The sequence below is a fragment of the Poromitra crassiceps genome (genome assembly GCF_964638095.1).
Source record: "Poromitra crassiceps genome assembly, chromosome: 14".
NCBI classification, from domain to species: domain Eukaryota; kingdom Metazoa; phylum Chordata; class Actinopteri; order Beryciformes; family Melamphaidae; genus Poromitra; species Poromitra crassiceps.
Window position 1 is genome coordinate 20,380,577 of NC_139633.1, and position 17,166 is coordinate 20,397,742.

Below are 17,166 nucleotides of genomic sequence, written 5' to 3' on the forward strand. Positions count from 1 at the left end.
TACAAAAGGTTTATTTTCACGAGGTGTAAAAGAAAACAACCTGTTGTGTGCGGGATCCAAAAGGTAGGCAATGATAATGTGATATATCTTTGTATTCTGCAGGATCCTTCAACCAACTTCTTTAGTTACTTTTACTTAGGTTTTGTCTTTGTGTTTTGTCAACTTGTGTGTATGTTGTGTTTGGCTGTAGCTGCCTGTTGGTTGTTCTTATTAGTTTGGGCCCATCACATAGCCTACATATCTCTCGATTGTACCTGGTTTACTCCAACGTTCATCATGTGTGAATACATTATTATTAACCAGTATCCTAGGTTTATTTAAAATTAGAGAAATAACTAATTGGAAATGGGGAGAAAGAACAAAACTTAATTTACTAATAAGGAACCTCAGTCTATCCTTTCACCAAGCTGTTATCTTCATTAAATCATTCTCCTCTTGTCCACAGCTGGTCCTTGAGATGCACTTCAACTATACACTTCTTTGGCTGTGTCTGCCATGAGATTCATGTCCACAATCTTTTTTTTTTCTCCTCCCCCCAGTCACTGGAAGATGCCAGAGAGGGGTGGACACAGGTACGCAGCAGAGCACAGGAGCAGAGAGAGGGACACTCCAGATGACTACAGACAGGAGGACCGAGACAGGGAGCGAGGCAGGAGAGACCGGGAGGAGAGGAGCTCTGCTGCTGACAGGAGAGCCGAACACAAAGAATTCTCCAGCAGACAGAGGGACATGACAAGTCCCTCTCACAAGGACCCGCCTGATAACAGAGACCGCCACCATCAAGGGCCCTCGAGACTGTAAGAGACCATATAACTTTCTATACAAAGCTCCCCCACACATGCCCTTGCTGTCAAGCACACACAGTAGACAGAGACTCTCAGTGGCAGGGCTATATAAAATGAGACGTGTACATATACAGGTGCAGCTCAAAAAATTAGCATATCATGAAAAAGTGCAATATCTTTTGTCACTCATTTCAGAAAGTGAAACTCATATATTATACAGATTAATTACACATAGAGTGAAATATTTCAAGCCTTTATTTCTTGTAATTTTGATGATTATGGCTTACATATAATGAAAACCCTAAATCAGTGTCTGAGAAAATTAGAATATTGTGAAAAAGTGTGAAAAAGTTCAAAATTGGAAACACATGGTGTCACACCCTAATCAGCTAATTTACTCAAACCACCTGCAAAGGTTTCCTGACCCTTTAAATGGTCAGTCTGGTTCAGTAGGCTACACAATCATGGGGAAGACTGCTGACTTGACAGTTGTCCAGAAGACAGTCATTGACACCCTCCACAAGGAGGGTAAGCCACAAAAGGTCATTGCTAAAGAAGCTGGTTGTTCACAGAGTGCTGTATCCAAGCATATTCATAGAAAGTTGAGTGGAAGGAAAAAGTGTGGTAGGAAAAGGTGCACAAGTAACAGGGATAACCGCAGCCTTGAGAGGATCGTCAGGCAAAATCCATTCAAGAATGTGGGGGAGCATCACAAGCAGTGGACTGAGACTGGAGTCAGCGCATCAAGAGCCACTACGCACAGACGAATCCAGGACATGGGCTACGAATGTCGCATTCCTCGTGTCAAGCCACTCCTGAACCAGAGACAACGTCAGAAGCGTCTTACCTGGGCTAAGGAGAAAAAGAACTGGACTGTTGCTCAGTGGTCCAAAGTCCTCTTTTCAGATGAAAGTAAATTTTGCATTTCATTTGGAAATCAAGGTCCCAGAGTCTGGAGGAAGAGTGGAGAGGCACACAATCCATGTTGCTTGAAGTCCAGTGTGAAGTTTCCACAGTCAGTGATGATTTGGGGTGCCATGTCATCTGCTGGTGTTGGTCCACTGTGTTTTCTGAAGTCCACAGTCAACGCAGCCATCTACCAGGACATTTTAGAGCACTTCATGCTTTCTTCTGCTGACAAGCTTTATGGAGATGCTGATTTCATTTTCCAGCAGGACTTGGCACCTGCCCACACTGCCAAAAGTACCAAAAGCTGGTTCAATGACCATGGTATTACTGTGCTTGATTGGCCAGCAAACTCGCCTGACCTGAACCCCATCGAGAATCTATGGGGTATTGTCAAGAGGAAGATGAAAGACACCAGACCCAACAATGCAGATGACCTGAAGGCTGCTATCAAAGCAACCTGGGCTTCCATCACACCTCAGCAGTGCCACAGGCTGATCGCCTCCATGCCACGCCGCAATGATGCAGTCATTCATGCAAAAGGAGGCCCAACCAAGTATTGAGTGCATGGAAATTAACTTTTTTTTTGGTTTTTTGATTTTATTGATTTATTGATGTAATATTCTAATTTTCTGAGACACTGAATATTGGGTTTTCATTATCTGTAAGCCATAACCATCAAAATTACAAGAAATAAAAGCTTGAAATATTCACTCTGTGTAATGAATCTGTATAATATATGAGTTCCACTTTCTGAAATATGTGACAAAAAATATTGAACTTTTTCACGCTATTCTAATTTTTTGAGCTGCACCTGTCCAGTATATATTTGTAGAAAAAAAGCCATCTCACACCACAAATGCTCTTGTCTTCTTGTCTTTAGGTCCAGAGAGTCTTCAATGTATCCCTCTGAAGGAGAGTATTATGAGCCACAGCACAGACAGGCTCTTTACAACCTCAAATACATTTTAACAAGTAGAGGCAAGTAACCTTTATGTTGTGTGATCTTCTGCCATTCTTTGGGATGGGACCAGTTTTGCTTGTAAGAAGCATTTCTGTTTTCCAATATAATAGGTTTATGATGTTTTATTTACCAATTTATTTACATAGTTTAAAAAATGTGTTTTCCTCCGGTCTTGTTCATAAGGCATTCTAGACTTTGGGAATCCATTATGTGTGCATGGGTTGAGTGTCAAAATGTTGATCTTTTTTAGGTCGTGCCTCCCAACAAAACAACATCAATACTACAGAGTACTGAAAAATGTAATGGCTTTCAGTGCCAAGTTTCAATGGTGAAATACATATATCACCAGAGAAATCAGTTTTATTGCCACTCGTCTCACAGCCAATCATTATTCAAAAACTCTGCATTATATCCAATTGGACTATTCTTTTTTGGAACATTTGATATAACAAACCAAAATTAACCAACATCAAAGCATTATCAATAGCTTAGTCTCCCATTGCCTGACCTTTTCCCCACAGTTGATCCCCATGCGGGAGGGGGAAAAAAAATCAGTTTCAGTTCACCCAAGCCTATGAGCTGGATTGTGATCTCAGTGTGATATCACCAGCAACAAGGATAACTGTTGTAAAGCCAATGTCAGCCAATGAGAATGCTTCCTGCATATCTGGTTGTGAAAGATCAAAGGGCAAAAACCATGTTGATTGTCTGCCCCAGGTCTCTGCCAGCTGATGGAGGTGTTTGTGAATCTGCTCCTAGTCATCTGTGCAGGCGTGCCGTATAGCAACAATGGGGGCTACCGCGACCTCGCCAGCCTCGGAGGAGTCTACGAATATCACTTCGGTGGAGCGCAGGCCTTTTACGGGGCCGAGGCAGTGCGGGTGAAGGAGCTGGACCGGCTGTTTCATCAGCTCAAGCGGCCTCCATACATTTTCACCATGGCCTGCGGCGGGGCCGTGATGGTGTACGCCTGTGCCATGCTTGCCCTGGGGGTTTTCAGGGTGCCTTACCGCTGGCCCCCCGTGCTGCTGGGAGAGGCCCTGCTCAACCTCCTGATCGGCCTGGGCTACGTCCCCGCGCTGGCCTTCTACTTCATCAAGCTGCGGGAAACCTACGACAACGCCGTCTGCAAGGAGCGGGAGCAGCTCTACAAGAGTAAAGGGCACAAATTCGGGTGCCAGTTCCACGGGGCGGACATCGCCGGAGGGCTCTTCGGCGTTCTGGGAGTCATCGTTTTCCTCTTCACTGCGGTGTTGGCTGTCAAAGCGTTCAGGTCGGTGCGTGAGCTGAAGGCGCAAAGAGCAAGCGAGGACAACCATTTTTAAAAGGCCTTTTCTTCTTACCACATTAATGCAGGATTGAGTTGAAATCCCTGTGCTGAACAAAAACTATGGATGTTTTTAGGTGTATTTTTATAATAGTTGTTACTGTACATCAACTCGTTAAATGTGATCTGTGAATCAATTTCGTATATATATATTTTATATAATTATGTGATGTGTTAATTGATAACATACTTTTATGATGATCAATTTGTATTTCTTTTCTTTTTTTTATTCGTACCACTTCTCCAGTTAACATACTGGTGTATGGTGTCTGTTACATTTGCTCTAAATGTGTCATTGATAAGTAATTTTTATCTGTTTTGTACAGTAACAAGGAAGTACATAAAGTAAATAGTAAATAAAGATAATTTTGCAAACTGCAAACAATAAGTGGGATACATGTTTTTTTTAGCCATCTAACATTTTTGGTAAATATTATGAGACGGTAGTGTCCTCTTTGTACAGGCAATGCATTTGCCCCCATTTCTATTAAACAGGTCACCCTTAACGTTTTTCCATCACACTCCAAACTCCCAGACATGTATAGTGTGGTACAATCCTTGGCGATATAGCTTGAGATCTTTTAGTGTCGAGTAGATTGGGTCCCAAACCACAATGATCTTTTCACAAGTCAATTTGATCTGTATAGCACATTTCATACACAAGCGCAATGTGCTCCATATTAGAAGACAAAACTGCTGTGACTATAAATAGATAGGAAATACATACCCTCTACATGAATAAAATACCAGCTGTACACACACACGCATACTGTACAATACAGCTTTTTATAACCCGCTGTCCCACTCCTACAACAGCACTCACACAGACAGCAGAGTGACACAGAGTCTGTAACTAGCCAAAGGCCTGAGGAAAAAGGGAGGTTTCAAGATTGCTGGAATATCTCAGGTCAGACAATTTGATCCAAAGAAAAGGACCATAGTGACTAAATACCCATCACCAGATTTTATTCTAGGTACAGTTATGAGAAACTCACCAGTAGTGAGCACACTCAAAATGGATTAAAAACTCACGCAGAGCTAGCAAAGAGTTTAGTAGTGAGAAAAAGCCAGCAGTCCATATGTCCTTTCACAGGTTTTAATAGTTCCTCAGTTATGAGAAGCATGCCTGATGATCTGAGGGATCTGATTGGTTTGTAGCCAGTGAGCCGGTTAGAAATGTGTTTAGGAGCTAAACCATTTAATATTGTAAACAAGCAATCATACCGTACCTTGATTTCAGTACTGGGAGTAATGTTTAATTTTCCTAGTCCTTGAATCATACTGGGACAAGAAGCTTCAAAGTTTGTACGTGTAATTTTGGGGTAAAAAGCTGCCTCAGTATCTTGCTGTGCTGAAAGTTAAGATCTACATCCATATAATACCACCCAGGTTTATGACATGTTCACAAGACGTATGAGAATGACAAGCATCCATGTCGCACAGTAGGTTTTTTCAACCCGATTCTCCCCACTTGCCTTTATCAGGAGATACTTAACTGAAGTGTTTATATCTGACTCTTGGCCTTTTACCAGCCCAGATAAACCCAGAATATAAATTGCTTTTGAGGGATTATCGCAGGTGTAAAAACTACTAAATGTGGTTAACCCTTTTAGCCTCTGCAAGTGGGACACTGAGCAGAGTGAAGAGGACCAGAGGAACATTTCAAGGGTGTTTATTCACAAGTTCAAAATCCCTTGTTGATGTTGCAGATGAATACAGATGGACACAGGTAGATGTACTCAACAGAACAGATGAGTTGTGTCTATAACAGAAACAGATAAGGGCAAAGGGTTTAGTTAAAACAACAAAGGGAAACAACAGCTTTAACTAAAGGTAATCCAATAAATCTAAACCAGATCAGAATACTCATTAAGCCAATGCACAAAGGAAACAATAACAAAACTACAACTAACTTACTGTACTCAATAATGCATCTGAAGAGAGGACAAACAAGAGAAAAAAATGGCAGCCTTCTCTGCACCAGTCCAGGGGCACACACTGGGTGTGGGGGCTAATCAGAGCCCCTGAACCAAAACCAAAATCCATGGTAAACTAGGCTACTTCCCCAGCTTTCCTATATAGCTATTAATAAGCTTGTAGTTATGTTTCCTACAATTCAGGAAGCTTTTTGTTTGTTTTGGTTATGTGATCAGTTTGGCATAGGCATTCTACTTAGCACTACCGTTTTCTTTTATTTCTTGACTTGGAGAGTAGGATCTGTGTCCAATTTATATCCCGACTAATGGCCGTTTTCTAGGAGTGATTAGGAATTGAGGTGTCTGGTTTCTACAGTTAGGTGATGACATCATCCAAACAGTCCCACAAAGTGACTCTTAATACTAGCAGTTGCATCTTGATATGTAGGTCTAATATGCTGAATTGTCTCTTTCCTGAATCCACATCTCTCCAGCACTCGATACAGAAATGTAAAATTATTAACACTATGAACCTGCTCTATGATAAGCTATGTAAAGTTCTCCTTATGTTGTCTGAGCGTATAGTGTTCCTTCATGCCTGATCTTCATGAATCAGGTCGGGCATACAGGGTTCAAATGTTTATGAAGTGTTTAAGGTACATAGAGTTTATAATCTACATTCATTGCTGCCTTGATTTTTCTTAGATTTTAATGCGTTTACTACTGCCTATTCTAACTCCTCAGCTGTTTTAAATAAGGTAAGGGTGTCATTCTGATGCTCACCAATAGATGGCAGATCGAATGTGTTCAGGAACCTTATCATGTCTTCACCATCAGCTGGGGGGTTGGTTGAAACACCTTCTCTGTTTTCGTCTGCTTCATATAACAGCTGGTTAGCTTGAGAGTCTCTGATCTTACATATTGTAATTGCAGCTTGTTTTTTTTCCATAAATGTCTGGCTTGGAGTTTTGTTGCCTCAGGCCCTGATTCATAATATGCTTCAAAATACCTCATCTTTTTTCCAGTTTCACTCTGGAGAATATCATGTATCATTTTTCCTATACCTTTTATTTGTTGTAATATCCCTGTGTCTTTCGTACTCTTATGTTGCTGTTCCAAATCCCAGCATACATATCCTGTCTAGCCGTCTTTTGATTTGCTGCCTTTGATATTAGTCTCCCACATAGGACCAGTTTAACCCTTTCCCACCAGAGAATAGTTGGATCAGTTCCACACAAGTAGAATAGTAGAAAAAGTGTCTGGTTTAATTACGGGTTAAAATATCTTCATTGCCATTGATACAACCAACATGGAAATGAAAAACATTTGCACATAAGAGTATTCTCCTTCTCCACGTTGGTTTGACACTAAATCTGTTCAAATCACCAAGTAGGCAAATGTACTTGTAGGAGAATTAACTCAAATTCAATAAATGACATCTATTTATGGACCCTTTCATGATAGTATTACTATACTAGGCTAGGCCAAATGAGGTGGAGAAATTTCCCATGGAGAAAAAACAAATCCCATAAAATATGTCTGGATGTTGTGCTTTTTGGGCCTGAGAATAAGATTCTGTTATTTGAAAATGACAAAATAGCCTGATGACAATATACATACAGTATTACAACATACTTGATGGAGAAAATTTAAGTTCCATTGATTTCATTTCATAATCAATAAGCTATAACAGATACAAATAGTTATTGGTATTAGTTATTAATCATAACCACGCACACATAGGTTAAAGCAGATTTCACCCTCTGCCCACAGTAACAGGGTCATCTCACACGTGGCTGACGCTCTCTGACCTTGCTCAGCCTCTGCTGCAGCTCATAGACAAAACATGTTGTGTGCCTTGTGCTCCAAGTCTCCCCTCCCCTCTCCTCTCTGTATAACAGTTATGTGCAAATGTGCTCATGAAGCCTGCAACTATGAATTTCCACATTTCTGTAATTTCTTTGTAACCCTGATATTTACAAAGATATGTTTGGCTACAATATATTTTCAAACTTTCCTGGACTCCTGGCTTTATTCACTGGTTTCATATTGGCTTGAAATGCTCTGGTTAATGTGGGAGAAGAATGATGATTATTGATACAAATTCCATTCTACAACAATAATGAACAAAAATTGTTTTTCAAATGACATTTATTGGCATGGGGTCATCATCAAATGAAGGGTGTGCAAAATGGACACTGGACAATAAAAACTTTTTTTTTTCACAGTATAAAGTTTTATTGCTACTTGGCTTAAAGTTAATTAAAAAACAGCTTTTTCTGCTCGAAACTAATCATAGCAGCATTTCAAATAAAATAATGTCCATCTATCAACTCTCAAAGTTCAAGGGAGTACAATTCTGGCTGACAAACAGCAAAAGTGCTCATTGTTAGTCCTATTCCCAAATAATAAAACGTCTCGAATTATTAAACATTAAACAAAATTTCAGCAGTATTCTGCATGCTAGAATAAAAACTAAAAAATATTAGATATGCTCCATTTTGTACGAAGAAATCACATTTTGTATGTACTCTTATGTATTTTATATTGATTTATATAGGGCATGCTTTCAACATTAAATACAGTTATAATTAGTACCTTAAATTAAAGTACCATAATGAGTGACAGTTTACTGTAGAATCCCTATCACTTTAAATTCTGTAGTGGAGAGGGAAATATAAATTTGCATGAAACAATGAATTACAAAAATAAACTTCAGCTTCTTGGCATTGAGGAAAAAATATTCACACATTTCTAGAAAATAATGTACAGAAAGGAACTGTGAGATTAAACAATGGCTACTTTGGTCACATGTTAAAACTGGAGCATCCCATAATATCACCATCAGCTTCTTTCACCATATTCTCGCAGAATTATAGTCAGTCCGTTACACACACAAGAGCATGCATACATACATACTGTACGTGTGCATTTTAGCTTAATTTCACACACACACACACACACACACACACACACACACACACCCACACACACTCACACACACACACACACACACACACACACACACACACACACACACACACACACACACACACACACATTTTGCAACATACTTGTACAGGCAGCATGTTAACCTGTGCAAAGGAGATCATCCACAGTTAATAAATGAATTAGCAACTTGAACAACATTGACACTGTAGCCTACTCAAATACACATATCATCTATTTTGGTGCACCCAATAGATTATGAGCATTATTGGACCCCCTCCACTAAAGAATTAAAGGGTACTTCACTACCCGTGCTCCCTCTTGCTGTATCTACACATATGTATGCATTATGCACACACACACACACACACACACACTGGTTTCTGTCCTGATGTTGAAACTGTCTATAGGTCTGGATAGTGGCTAAACATTTGGTTTCATAGAACAAGGAGAGAGACGCAGACGATGAGTGTACACTCCAATCCAAACTAAGGGGGGAACACAGAAAGGAACTTGGCTAAGGATGTGTCCAAGCAATGTTCTGACCTCCATAATGCTTTTTTGGCTGCACATGACATGAGTGCATCTGAAGCCTACTGAATGTTGCACTGCAGTGTTACGCAACTCGGACTTGGCAAAGTAAGTCAAACTAGTGAGACTACCTAGCTGGGGAACTGAAAACGTGCAGAAAGACTGGACGAACCCGCAAAACAACAGAGCAATGCACTTCATGTTTATACACACACACGTGCGCACACACGTGCGCACACACACACACACACACACACACACACACACACACACACACACACACACACACACGTGTGCCATATTTAATATTCATTTTCACAGATCTTGACAAATAGGATTCTTGTAGTTTTAGGTTATGGAAAATGAAGCTCTGAAATACATATGTACAGATGACACTTTGCATATTTGTATGAGGAAATTCACAAATTCCGTTGTGAACACTACCAGTTTATAATAAACCATATTATGGGAAAAGTCCATTTCTCTTTTTCCAAGTTGCTAAAGAGAAACCTTTCTCAGTTTTCCCAGGCTCGCAACTTATAAATGCTGTATGAAAATGTCAGATGTGTAATATTTGCCCACGATACGCCTCTGTCCAACAGCTTTCCTAGTGCCTTCTATAGAAGACCTGCAGTGCCTCACGACATCAGGCAGGATGGCTGACAGTGTTGGTGGCTTCGGATAGCAACGTTATGTCCAGTCAGAGCCACAGGGAGGCTTTCATCTCACCACCAGCTGTCTATCATCTCAGACTCAACACAATAGTCTGATCCTTACAGCCATCGAGAACTAGTTATCAGCCTTATATACAGTAAGTCCTGAGCCCTGTACTACGAAGCTAGTTTAATGCCTTATCCGAGTAAGTTTGAGTTTAAACCTGGTTTAGCCGTACTACAAAGCAAGTTAACTTTCAATCACCATGGCAACTGACGCTGCAAAGCTAACCTGGTCGCGACCAGGTTAGCTTCAGAGGATAAGATCAAAATCCATGACAGACCCATATAATCGGCTCTCTGGAGTCACTCACCGTTCATATAAGATCGCCATATGAAAAATAGATTGCAGTCAACTGAGAATATAACAAGAAAAACATTTGTGGCTCTGTAGGCTACATAATTAAATTAAGCCTACTTACCACTTTATGTCTTAACAGCTCAACGATGCGTGGAGAAATATGATCACTATTAATCACCGCGGCGCATATCATGAATGGACCCTCAAATGGAGTGAGGGTGATATTCTCCTACATGCCAGAAAAGCCTATACGTCTCAATTCAGTTCAGCAGTTTTCTCTTTTATAGTAGGCTATTAGGCTTTATACTAGGCTATTTTATATATGAATTATTCGATCAGTGCAACCACACACATGAGTGATAGAGATCATTATTCATTGAGCATGCGTTTCTAAATCTATGGTCTAAATAGGCTTACAGATTGTGGAAATGTATAGACTGAGATTACACATTTAGATTTGTTGCTGCTGCCTGTATCAATGCAGCTGTATCAATCGCTGATCAAAGTAAATCAAATGACTGATGTGAGTACAAGCTGCTGCTTTAGACAGCCCTTCAGCAGACTATCCAACGCGGATTTTCATTCTGACATTAAATCGCGGATACATTAAATATCCGCTAAAACTCTGATCATGCACTGCGCTTCATTGAACGAGGAAATGGGTGTGGAAAAGGGTGTGGGCGTGGATAAACTCAGCTGTTCATAATGTGATTGGCTGGCGCACCTCTTTCGCGTGGACGCGCGCCTGTGCACGAGCGAAAAACGTGCGCGTGCACAGGCAGATCCCAGGTCCACTTACCTAGTAAAAAACCAGCGTCGTAGTATCAGTTAACTAGATAGCTTTGATCCTGTTCAGTCAAACCAGATCAAAGGGACTTATCGCGGATCTGTTAAACTAGTTTCGTAGTACAGGGCTCTGGACACATGGAGTTTAGTCCTGCACACGTATAAGAATGACATTTTCCCCATTCTTAATTGGGGGGGGGGGGGGGGTCATCCTAAAACTTCATTCAAATCATTCACTGGATTTTTGAATAAGCAGACTAAGGTCAATGCCAGTGCTTTGATGTGGATCTTGATTTGTGTGTGTGTGTGTGTGTGTGTGTGTGTGTATGTATGTGTGTGTGTGTGTGTGTGTGTGTGTGTGTGTGTGTGTGTGTGTGTGTGTGTGTGTGTGCCTTGATAGAAATGATAATCTCAGACCACAGTTTTCATCAAGTGTCGTGTTGTTATGCTATGTTGATATATTTGCAGGTATACCAGAAGGTTATTGCAGGAATCAATTGGCACAAAATGGCTACCAAATAAAGTAAATTATTAATGGAAAGACATGCACAACATTTTCAGATATTACTTAATTCCAACCAGGAGGGGGCCCCATAATATCCAAAAAGAAGTATTTTGAACACTATATGTTTGGAAATATAGTATTTTCAATAAGTGAAGGGACTCTGGATGAGTGATATCATTTAGTATAGCAATGTTGGCAAATAGTTTTTGCAGCGGAGCAGTCAAGAAAGCATATTATGCTGATGTTGAAAATTCAATGGAGTATGTGGGGTAGGGAGAGAAATACGCCAGACCAGTGGTTTTCAAAGTGGGGTCCGGGGACCCCCCAGGCATCCCTGAGTGGGTTCCAGAGGGTCCCCAGAAAAAAGGGGAATAATTGATTTTCATTATAATTCCATCCATAAGTAACATAACGACTTAATGTATGACTATTCTGGTCATGGGTTTCATACACTTTCTGTAATAAAACATCTAAAAGCAAAAATCTGATCAGATGGGGGACCCTGGGACAAAATCTTATCAAATGGGGGTCCGTGGTGTAATTGCCAGTTTAGGGGTCCTTGACGTGAAAAAGTTTGAAAACCACTGCCCCAGACAACCCCCAAATCACAATACTACAATTAAAGCTGGAGAGAGAGAGAGAGAGAGAGAGAGAGAGAGAGAGAAAGAGAGAGAGAGAGATGAGAAAAAAAAGAAATACCTGTCATTTAAAAAAACAAACACCAAAAAGCGAACATAGCAAATTACTCGTCATGATGTCACGTGACATAATCATCATTTCTATTGGCTATGTTCTCTTACATAAGAGATGATATGTTGGGCTGAGGGAGGCCACAATAATCCCAGCCCGCTTTATAGGAGTCCATGTCGATAAATATCCCATACATAAAACTCAAATATATATAACTCTGAATATAATCATTTTCTATGTACAAAGTGCTTTTAACAGTGTTTAATCCTTGCAAGAGACTTAAGATTTACGAATAATGACAAAATAGTTAGACGACTCATAAATCAATTAAGGCTTCACAACTGATATATTTACCACTTGTGTGGAGTAAAGTAAGTCCTCCTCCTCCCCTCTCATGCCAACAGTGACCAACAGAAAATGAGTGGGAGGTGGGATGAAACAAGGGGCTCCTCCTCCTCACAAAAAGACGGAGGAGTGTTGCTTTAAGGCTAAAGGGAACATTGAGAGGTCCAGCTATGCAACAACTGTGGAATGCTAGTAAAATCACACCACCGCCAATTAGCAGTGGCAACCAAAAATATACATCTAATGTAGTAATTACTGATAAGAGTAATTTCCCAACTTTGGCCTTTGTTACAACCATGGTAGCCCTAGCAGACCTGCTTTCTCTTTTGGCACAAGGTGGGGTGTAAAGGAATGGGCTTTCTAGAGCTGCACTATATCTATCTATCTATCCATCCATCCATCATCCCATCCATCCATTTATAATGTAGTTGCTAAAAACGTAGGTGTTCAACCTGCATTCAACTGTGTTAAATACAACCGGTAAACCGCATGTCAAGAGCACACAAACTGAGAATGGATGATATCAACTCTTGTCTTGGTCTTTGTGCTGTAAGTAAAGCACTGTATGTTACTGTATGGAGAAAAAAAAGAACTACATATTCCCACAGCAAGGGACATACAAATGTTCTTATTAGAGAACCTCACAGTACTACATTGATCATAATAACTTATATCAGGGGTTCCCAAACTTTTTTGGCTTGTGACCCTATTTTGACGTCACAAAAATCTAGGGACCCGAGACGTTTCAAATTCCAGTAGACCATCGATAATATCATCAGTGATGTCACATATTATGCTTCTTTCCCCCCGCAGAATTCTGACTTTAATCTGAGAATTCTGACTTTAATCTGAGAATTCTGACTTTATTCTCAGAATCCTGATTTAAAGTTATAACCTAAAAGATTTTCATCTAAAAAAAAAGAGTCACTCGCAATGTTGATTGAGGCTATGTCCATTTGGATGAAGCCTTTGCAATATATAGTGACATTATGTGACATTACAGAACAAAACTGAAATCTTAGAGATTATCACATTAAACTCAAAACGAAACAAAAAAAACTAAATCGCAAGTGACCCTAATCATCTTCGGTAATATTAAATTGTGTGTGGTGTAAAAAAATAAAAAATAAAAAATTCCAGGTGACCCCACTTAGGGTCGCGACCCTAAGTTTTGGAACCACTGACTTATATATTCAAAGGGTTTGGTGCCACAGAAGCATTGCCCTCTAAAAACGGCCATGCTCTGTGTGTGTGTGTGTGTGTGTGTGTGTGTGTGTGTGTGTGTGTGTGTCCACGAGAAAGAGAAAACTATGCCAAACAATAGCAAGGCATAGCATGGCCCTGTGTCCCAAATGTTCTGCCAGCTATTGTCCAGTAACAATATCACACCCACCTGTGGAACTGATTGCTTTAACTTCTGCCCCACAAGTTTCATAACGCCACACCTACAGAGACCAGATCTCATTGCCGTCAAGACAATGGGTTTCTATCCGGTTTACAAAGGGCCAAACAGTTGCACAATCTGAACTTGCTCTGGATCTGTAGGTAGGGGGGGGGGACTCACTGAGATGTATAAATGTCTTCTACTGTAGTTCACCACAGTATGTTCCACAAACCATAACTGAATCTGTCTGCAGAAGGATCCACGGATTAGCTTCCGGTCACATGGACTCACGTTCTGTTTGGTTCTGTGGAGCCACGTAGCGAAACAGAATGTGAGTTCATGGATCCGGATGCTTTTAACCAGGCTATCCAAGGATGGGTACAGATGACAAAAAAATGTATTTCAATGTGTAGCAGCCTCAAAACAAAGGAGGGGGGGGGAGCCTTTACTTACTAGAATGTGCCATCCTGGTACCGGTGGAGATATTTCATAACATACACACACATACTTGATCTAGCTTACATCTCAACAGTACACCCAGCAATACCCTCATTTTGGACTCGGATAGATTATTTTGTTCAAATGACTCAATAAAATAAAATGATTTCCAAACATCCTGGGATCTTCAGGCTATTCTCCACTGACTATAAAACCTCCCGAATTAGAATTGAACTTTTTATCTATGCAATTTGCAAGGAGATCATTCCACCATGCATTGTCACAGATAGTGTTATAGAGATTTTTAAATCCTATAACACGTCAGCTCTGTACAGTTGAGTGAATGACTTATTTTTTTAATATTTTTGACAACTATTCAAAATGCATTGCCCCCTCTAGCAGTACTTTTCAACATTGATGTCAGCAACTCAATCACACTGTGTCAGTTGCCTGCTAGTTGCAAAACTGTTCCATATTTTATAGAATAAATGTATCCTATACAAAGGATTCTAGACTGGGTGGGAATGTTCAGAAAATCCAACCATAACTTTTCTGGTGATTTAAATGCCGTTATTTGTGTCTTCTGCTCTTCTAATCGTATGTGCCTTATTAGTAAGCGTGCTGCTTGATGTTTTGTAACCACAGGGGGAGCCAGAGAGACGTAGCTGTGCCAGTGGTCGTCTCTTGGACACACTCTCCCCTCCTCCACATTTAACTCACAAGCTCACATCCGCAAACACAGCGAGGGAGCGGCAGGCCGAGTCATCTGCAGTAGGCACTTTTTCAAGTTTCAGTCACATAGGGCTTCTTTCCAGGACCTGAGAGACCGTGGAGCCCCTGGAGAGGAGACTTTACACAACATGAATGACCTTACTGAACAGGATCTCATGGTACACACCCTCCAGATTGCTTGTCTTTTCCAAGTAAAGGGAAATGTTGCGGACATGTTTTGAAATGTTTTAAACACATGAGGTATTCCATTTCAGATCAGGAGCTTGTTTTTGGCCTGTGATACCCCGCCTCTCCTTTCACAACCTCATCTCATGGGTCGTGATGTTTGGCGGCTCTCTCATCTGCAGACAAACACTTGGTTTAGTGCCTCACACCGATGGCACGCAGCGGCCATCGCTTAGTAGCCATCAAGGTCTTCACTTGTCTTCATGAAACATCTGAATGGCAACTGGAACTGGAATATCCCACATGTATGAGAAGAGTCTCCTCTACTTCCCTGGTATGGCGTTGGTCACAGGATTGCCGCCGCATGGCGCTGTGTTGGGCCCCCTCCCCCCTTCTAGAGGGCTGTATCATAGACCTCCTGCTGTAGCATGGGTGCAGGGTTTGAAGCCTGGACCAGGGTGGGCGTAAGTTCCCGCGGATGCAGCATGGAGACAGGGGGGTGTGGATGATCCCACACTGGGTCTCTGATGGAAGGGGGCGTGGATGGTGCTGGGGGGCCTGGGACCAGAGGGTTCTGGGCTCTTAGCTGTTCCCGGACATCCTGCTCCAGACTGGGGGGCACAATCAGCTGGTCCTCGGGGTCCTGCTGGGCCGGGGCAGTGAAGTAGCCCGACTTCTTTTTAGGAGCCTCCAGGGCCACCTCGATGAGATTATGGCTGTCCTCGGGGGCCACCACGGAGCCATTGGAGAGCTTCTTCCCAAACAGGCTGGAGGTGGAAGGCGACTTCTTCAGGTCAGAGATCTCTCTCCCACAAACAGCCAGCAGGCAGCCGTTTGTCGCCGACACCACCACGCTGTTCTGCCTGCGCATTTTCCCATTTGGATAATCAGAGCCTCGCTTGTCATAGTCCAGGTCTTTGGGGCTCTCGGGCGCCCCCGACCGCAGCTGGAACGCACAGCAGTGAATGTCCACCTCCACTTCTAGCTTACTGCCGTTGGAGATGACACCCTCGAGGGGAGCTTCATCGTCACTGTCCAGCCCGTTGTCAGATTGGTTACTGGAGAATGTGGCGCAGGAGGGCTGGCGCTGGAACAACACCGGATGAGGACTTACCCCACTGGAGCCGGGCACCATGATCCCACACAGCGTGGTGGTAGCGGGGTGCAGGCTGCAGCGTCTCTCCGGGCGGGAGGCGGGGCCCGAGGAGGACGGGTGCTCATCGGAGGCGGTGGAGCCGGCTTCGCTGCCCACCTCCGAGGCCGACGTCTCGCTGTTGAACTCAGAGACAAGGCCGCTGCTGGAGGAGAGCGTGGCGGGCGGCTCCCCGGGGCCTGGGGTCACCGTCACCGGCAAAGGCGCCGGAGGGGGACCCCGGGGTTCAGTAGCGGAGACCGGCGGCTCACAGGTACAGCTGTCCTCGCTGATATGCAGGGAGACCACCGCAGCACCGATGTTGTCCTTGCAGCCATAGCTCTGCGCCAGAGAGCACAGCTTCTTAGCAGCGGCGCGCGGATCCCGGACGGCCTGAACAGTGCGCACGGCCTCCTGGTAGGAGACCCTTTCGAACAGTGCTCGGTTCCCCAGGATCAGGAACTCGTCCTGGGAGCAGAGGGGTTCGGTGTGCACCCACGGCTTGGGCAGCACGCAGGGGGACAGATAAGAGCAGCCCAGCAGGCGAGAGCAGCATGTCACCCCACTCACCTTGTTATCCTGCGAAACACAAAACAC

At 42.5% G+C, this 17,166-nt stretch overlaps 2 protein-coding genes across 2 annotated transcripts in view; one reads left to right on the forward strand and one right to left on the reverse strand.

Moving 5' to 3' along the window:
• On the forward strand, nt 1–4,307 carry marveld3 (MARVEL domain containing 3). The gene is made up of 4 exons (XM_083650965.1): nt 1–63; nt 540–797; nt 2,575–2,672; nt 3,373–4,307. The coding sequence occupies exons 2-4, from the start codon at nt 550–552 to the stop codon at nt 3,978–3,980; spliced, it is 954 nt and encodes a 317-aa protein (XP_083507091.1). The 5' UTR covers nt 1–63; nt 540–549; the 3' UTR covers nt 3,981–4,307.
• Nucleotides 4,308–15,831: 11,524 nt separating this feature from the next.
• phlpp2 (PH domain and leucine rich repeat protein phosphatase 2) overlaps nt 15,832–17,166 on the reverse strand; it is a gene marked incomplete at its 3' end in the record, with an annotated part of 54,037 nt that continues 52,702 nt past the window's right edge. Inside the window, exon 19 of the mRNA XM_083650955.1 lies at nt 15,832–17,148. Coding sequence (XP_083507081.1) covers nt 15,832–17,148 — 1,317 coding nt within the window. The remainder of the gene's footprint in view (nt 17,149–17,166) is intronic.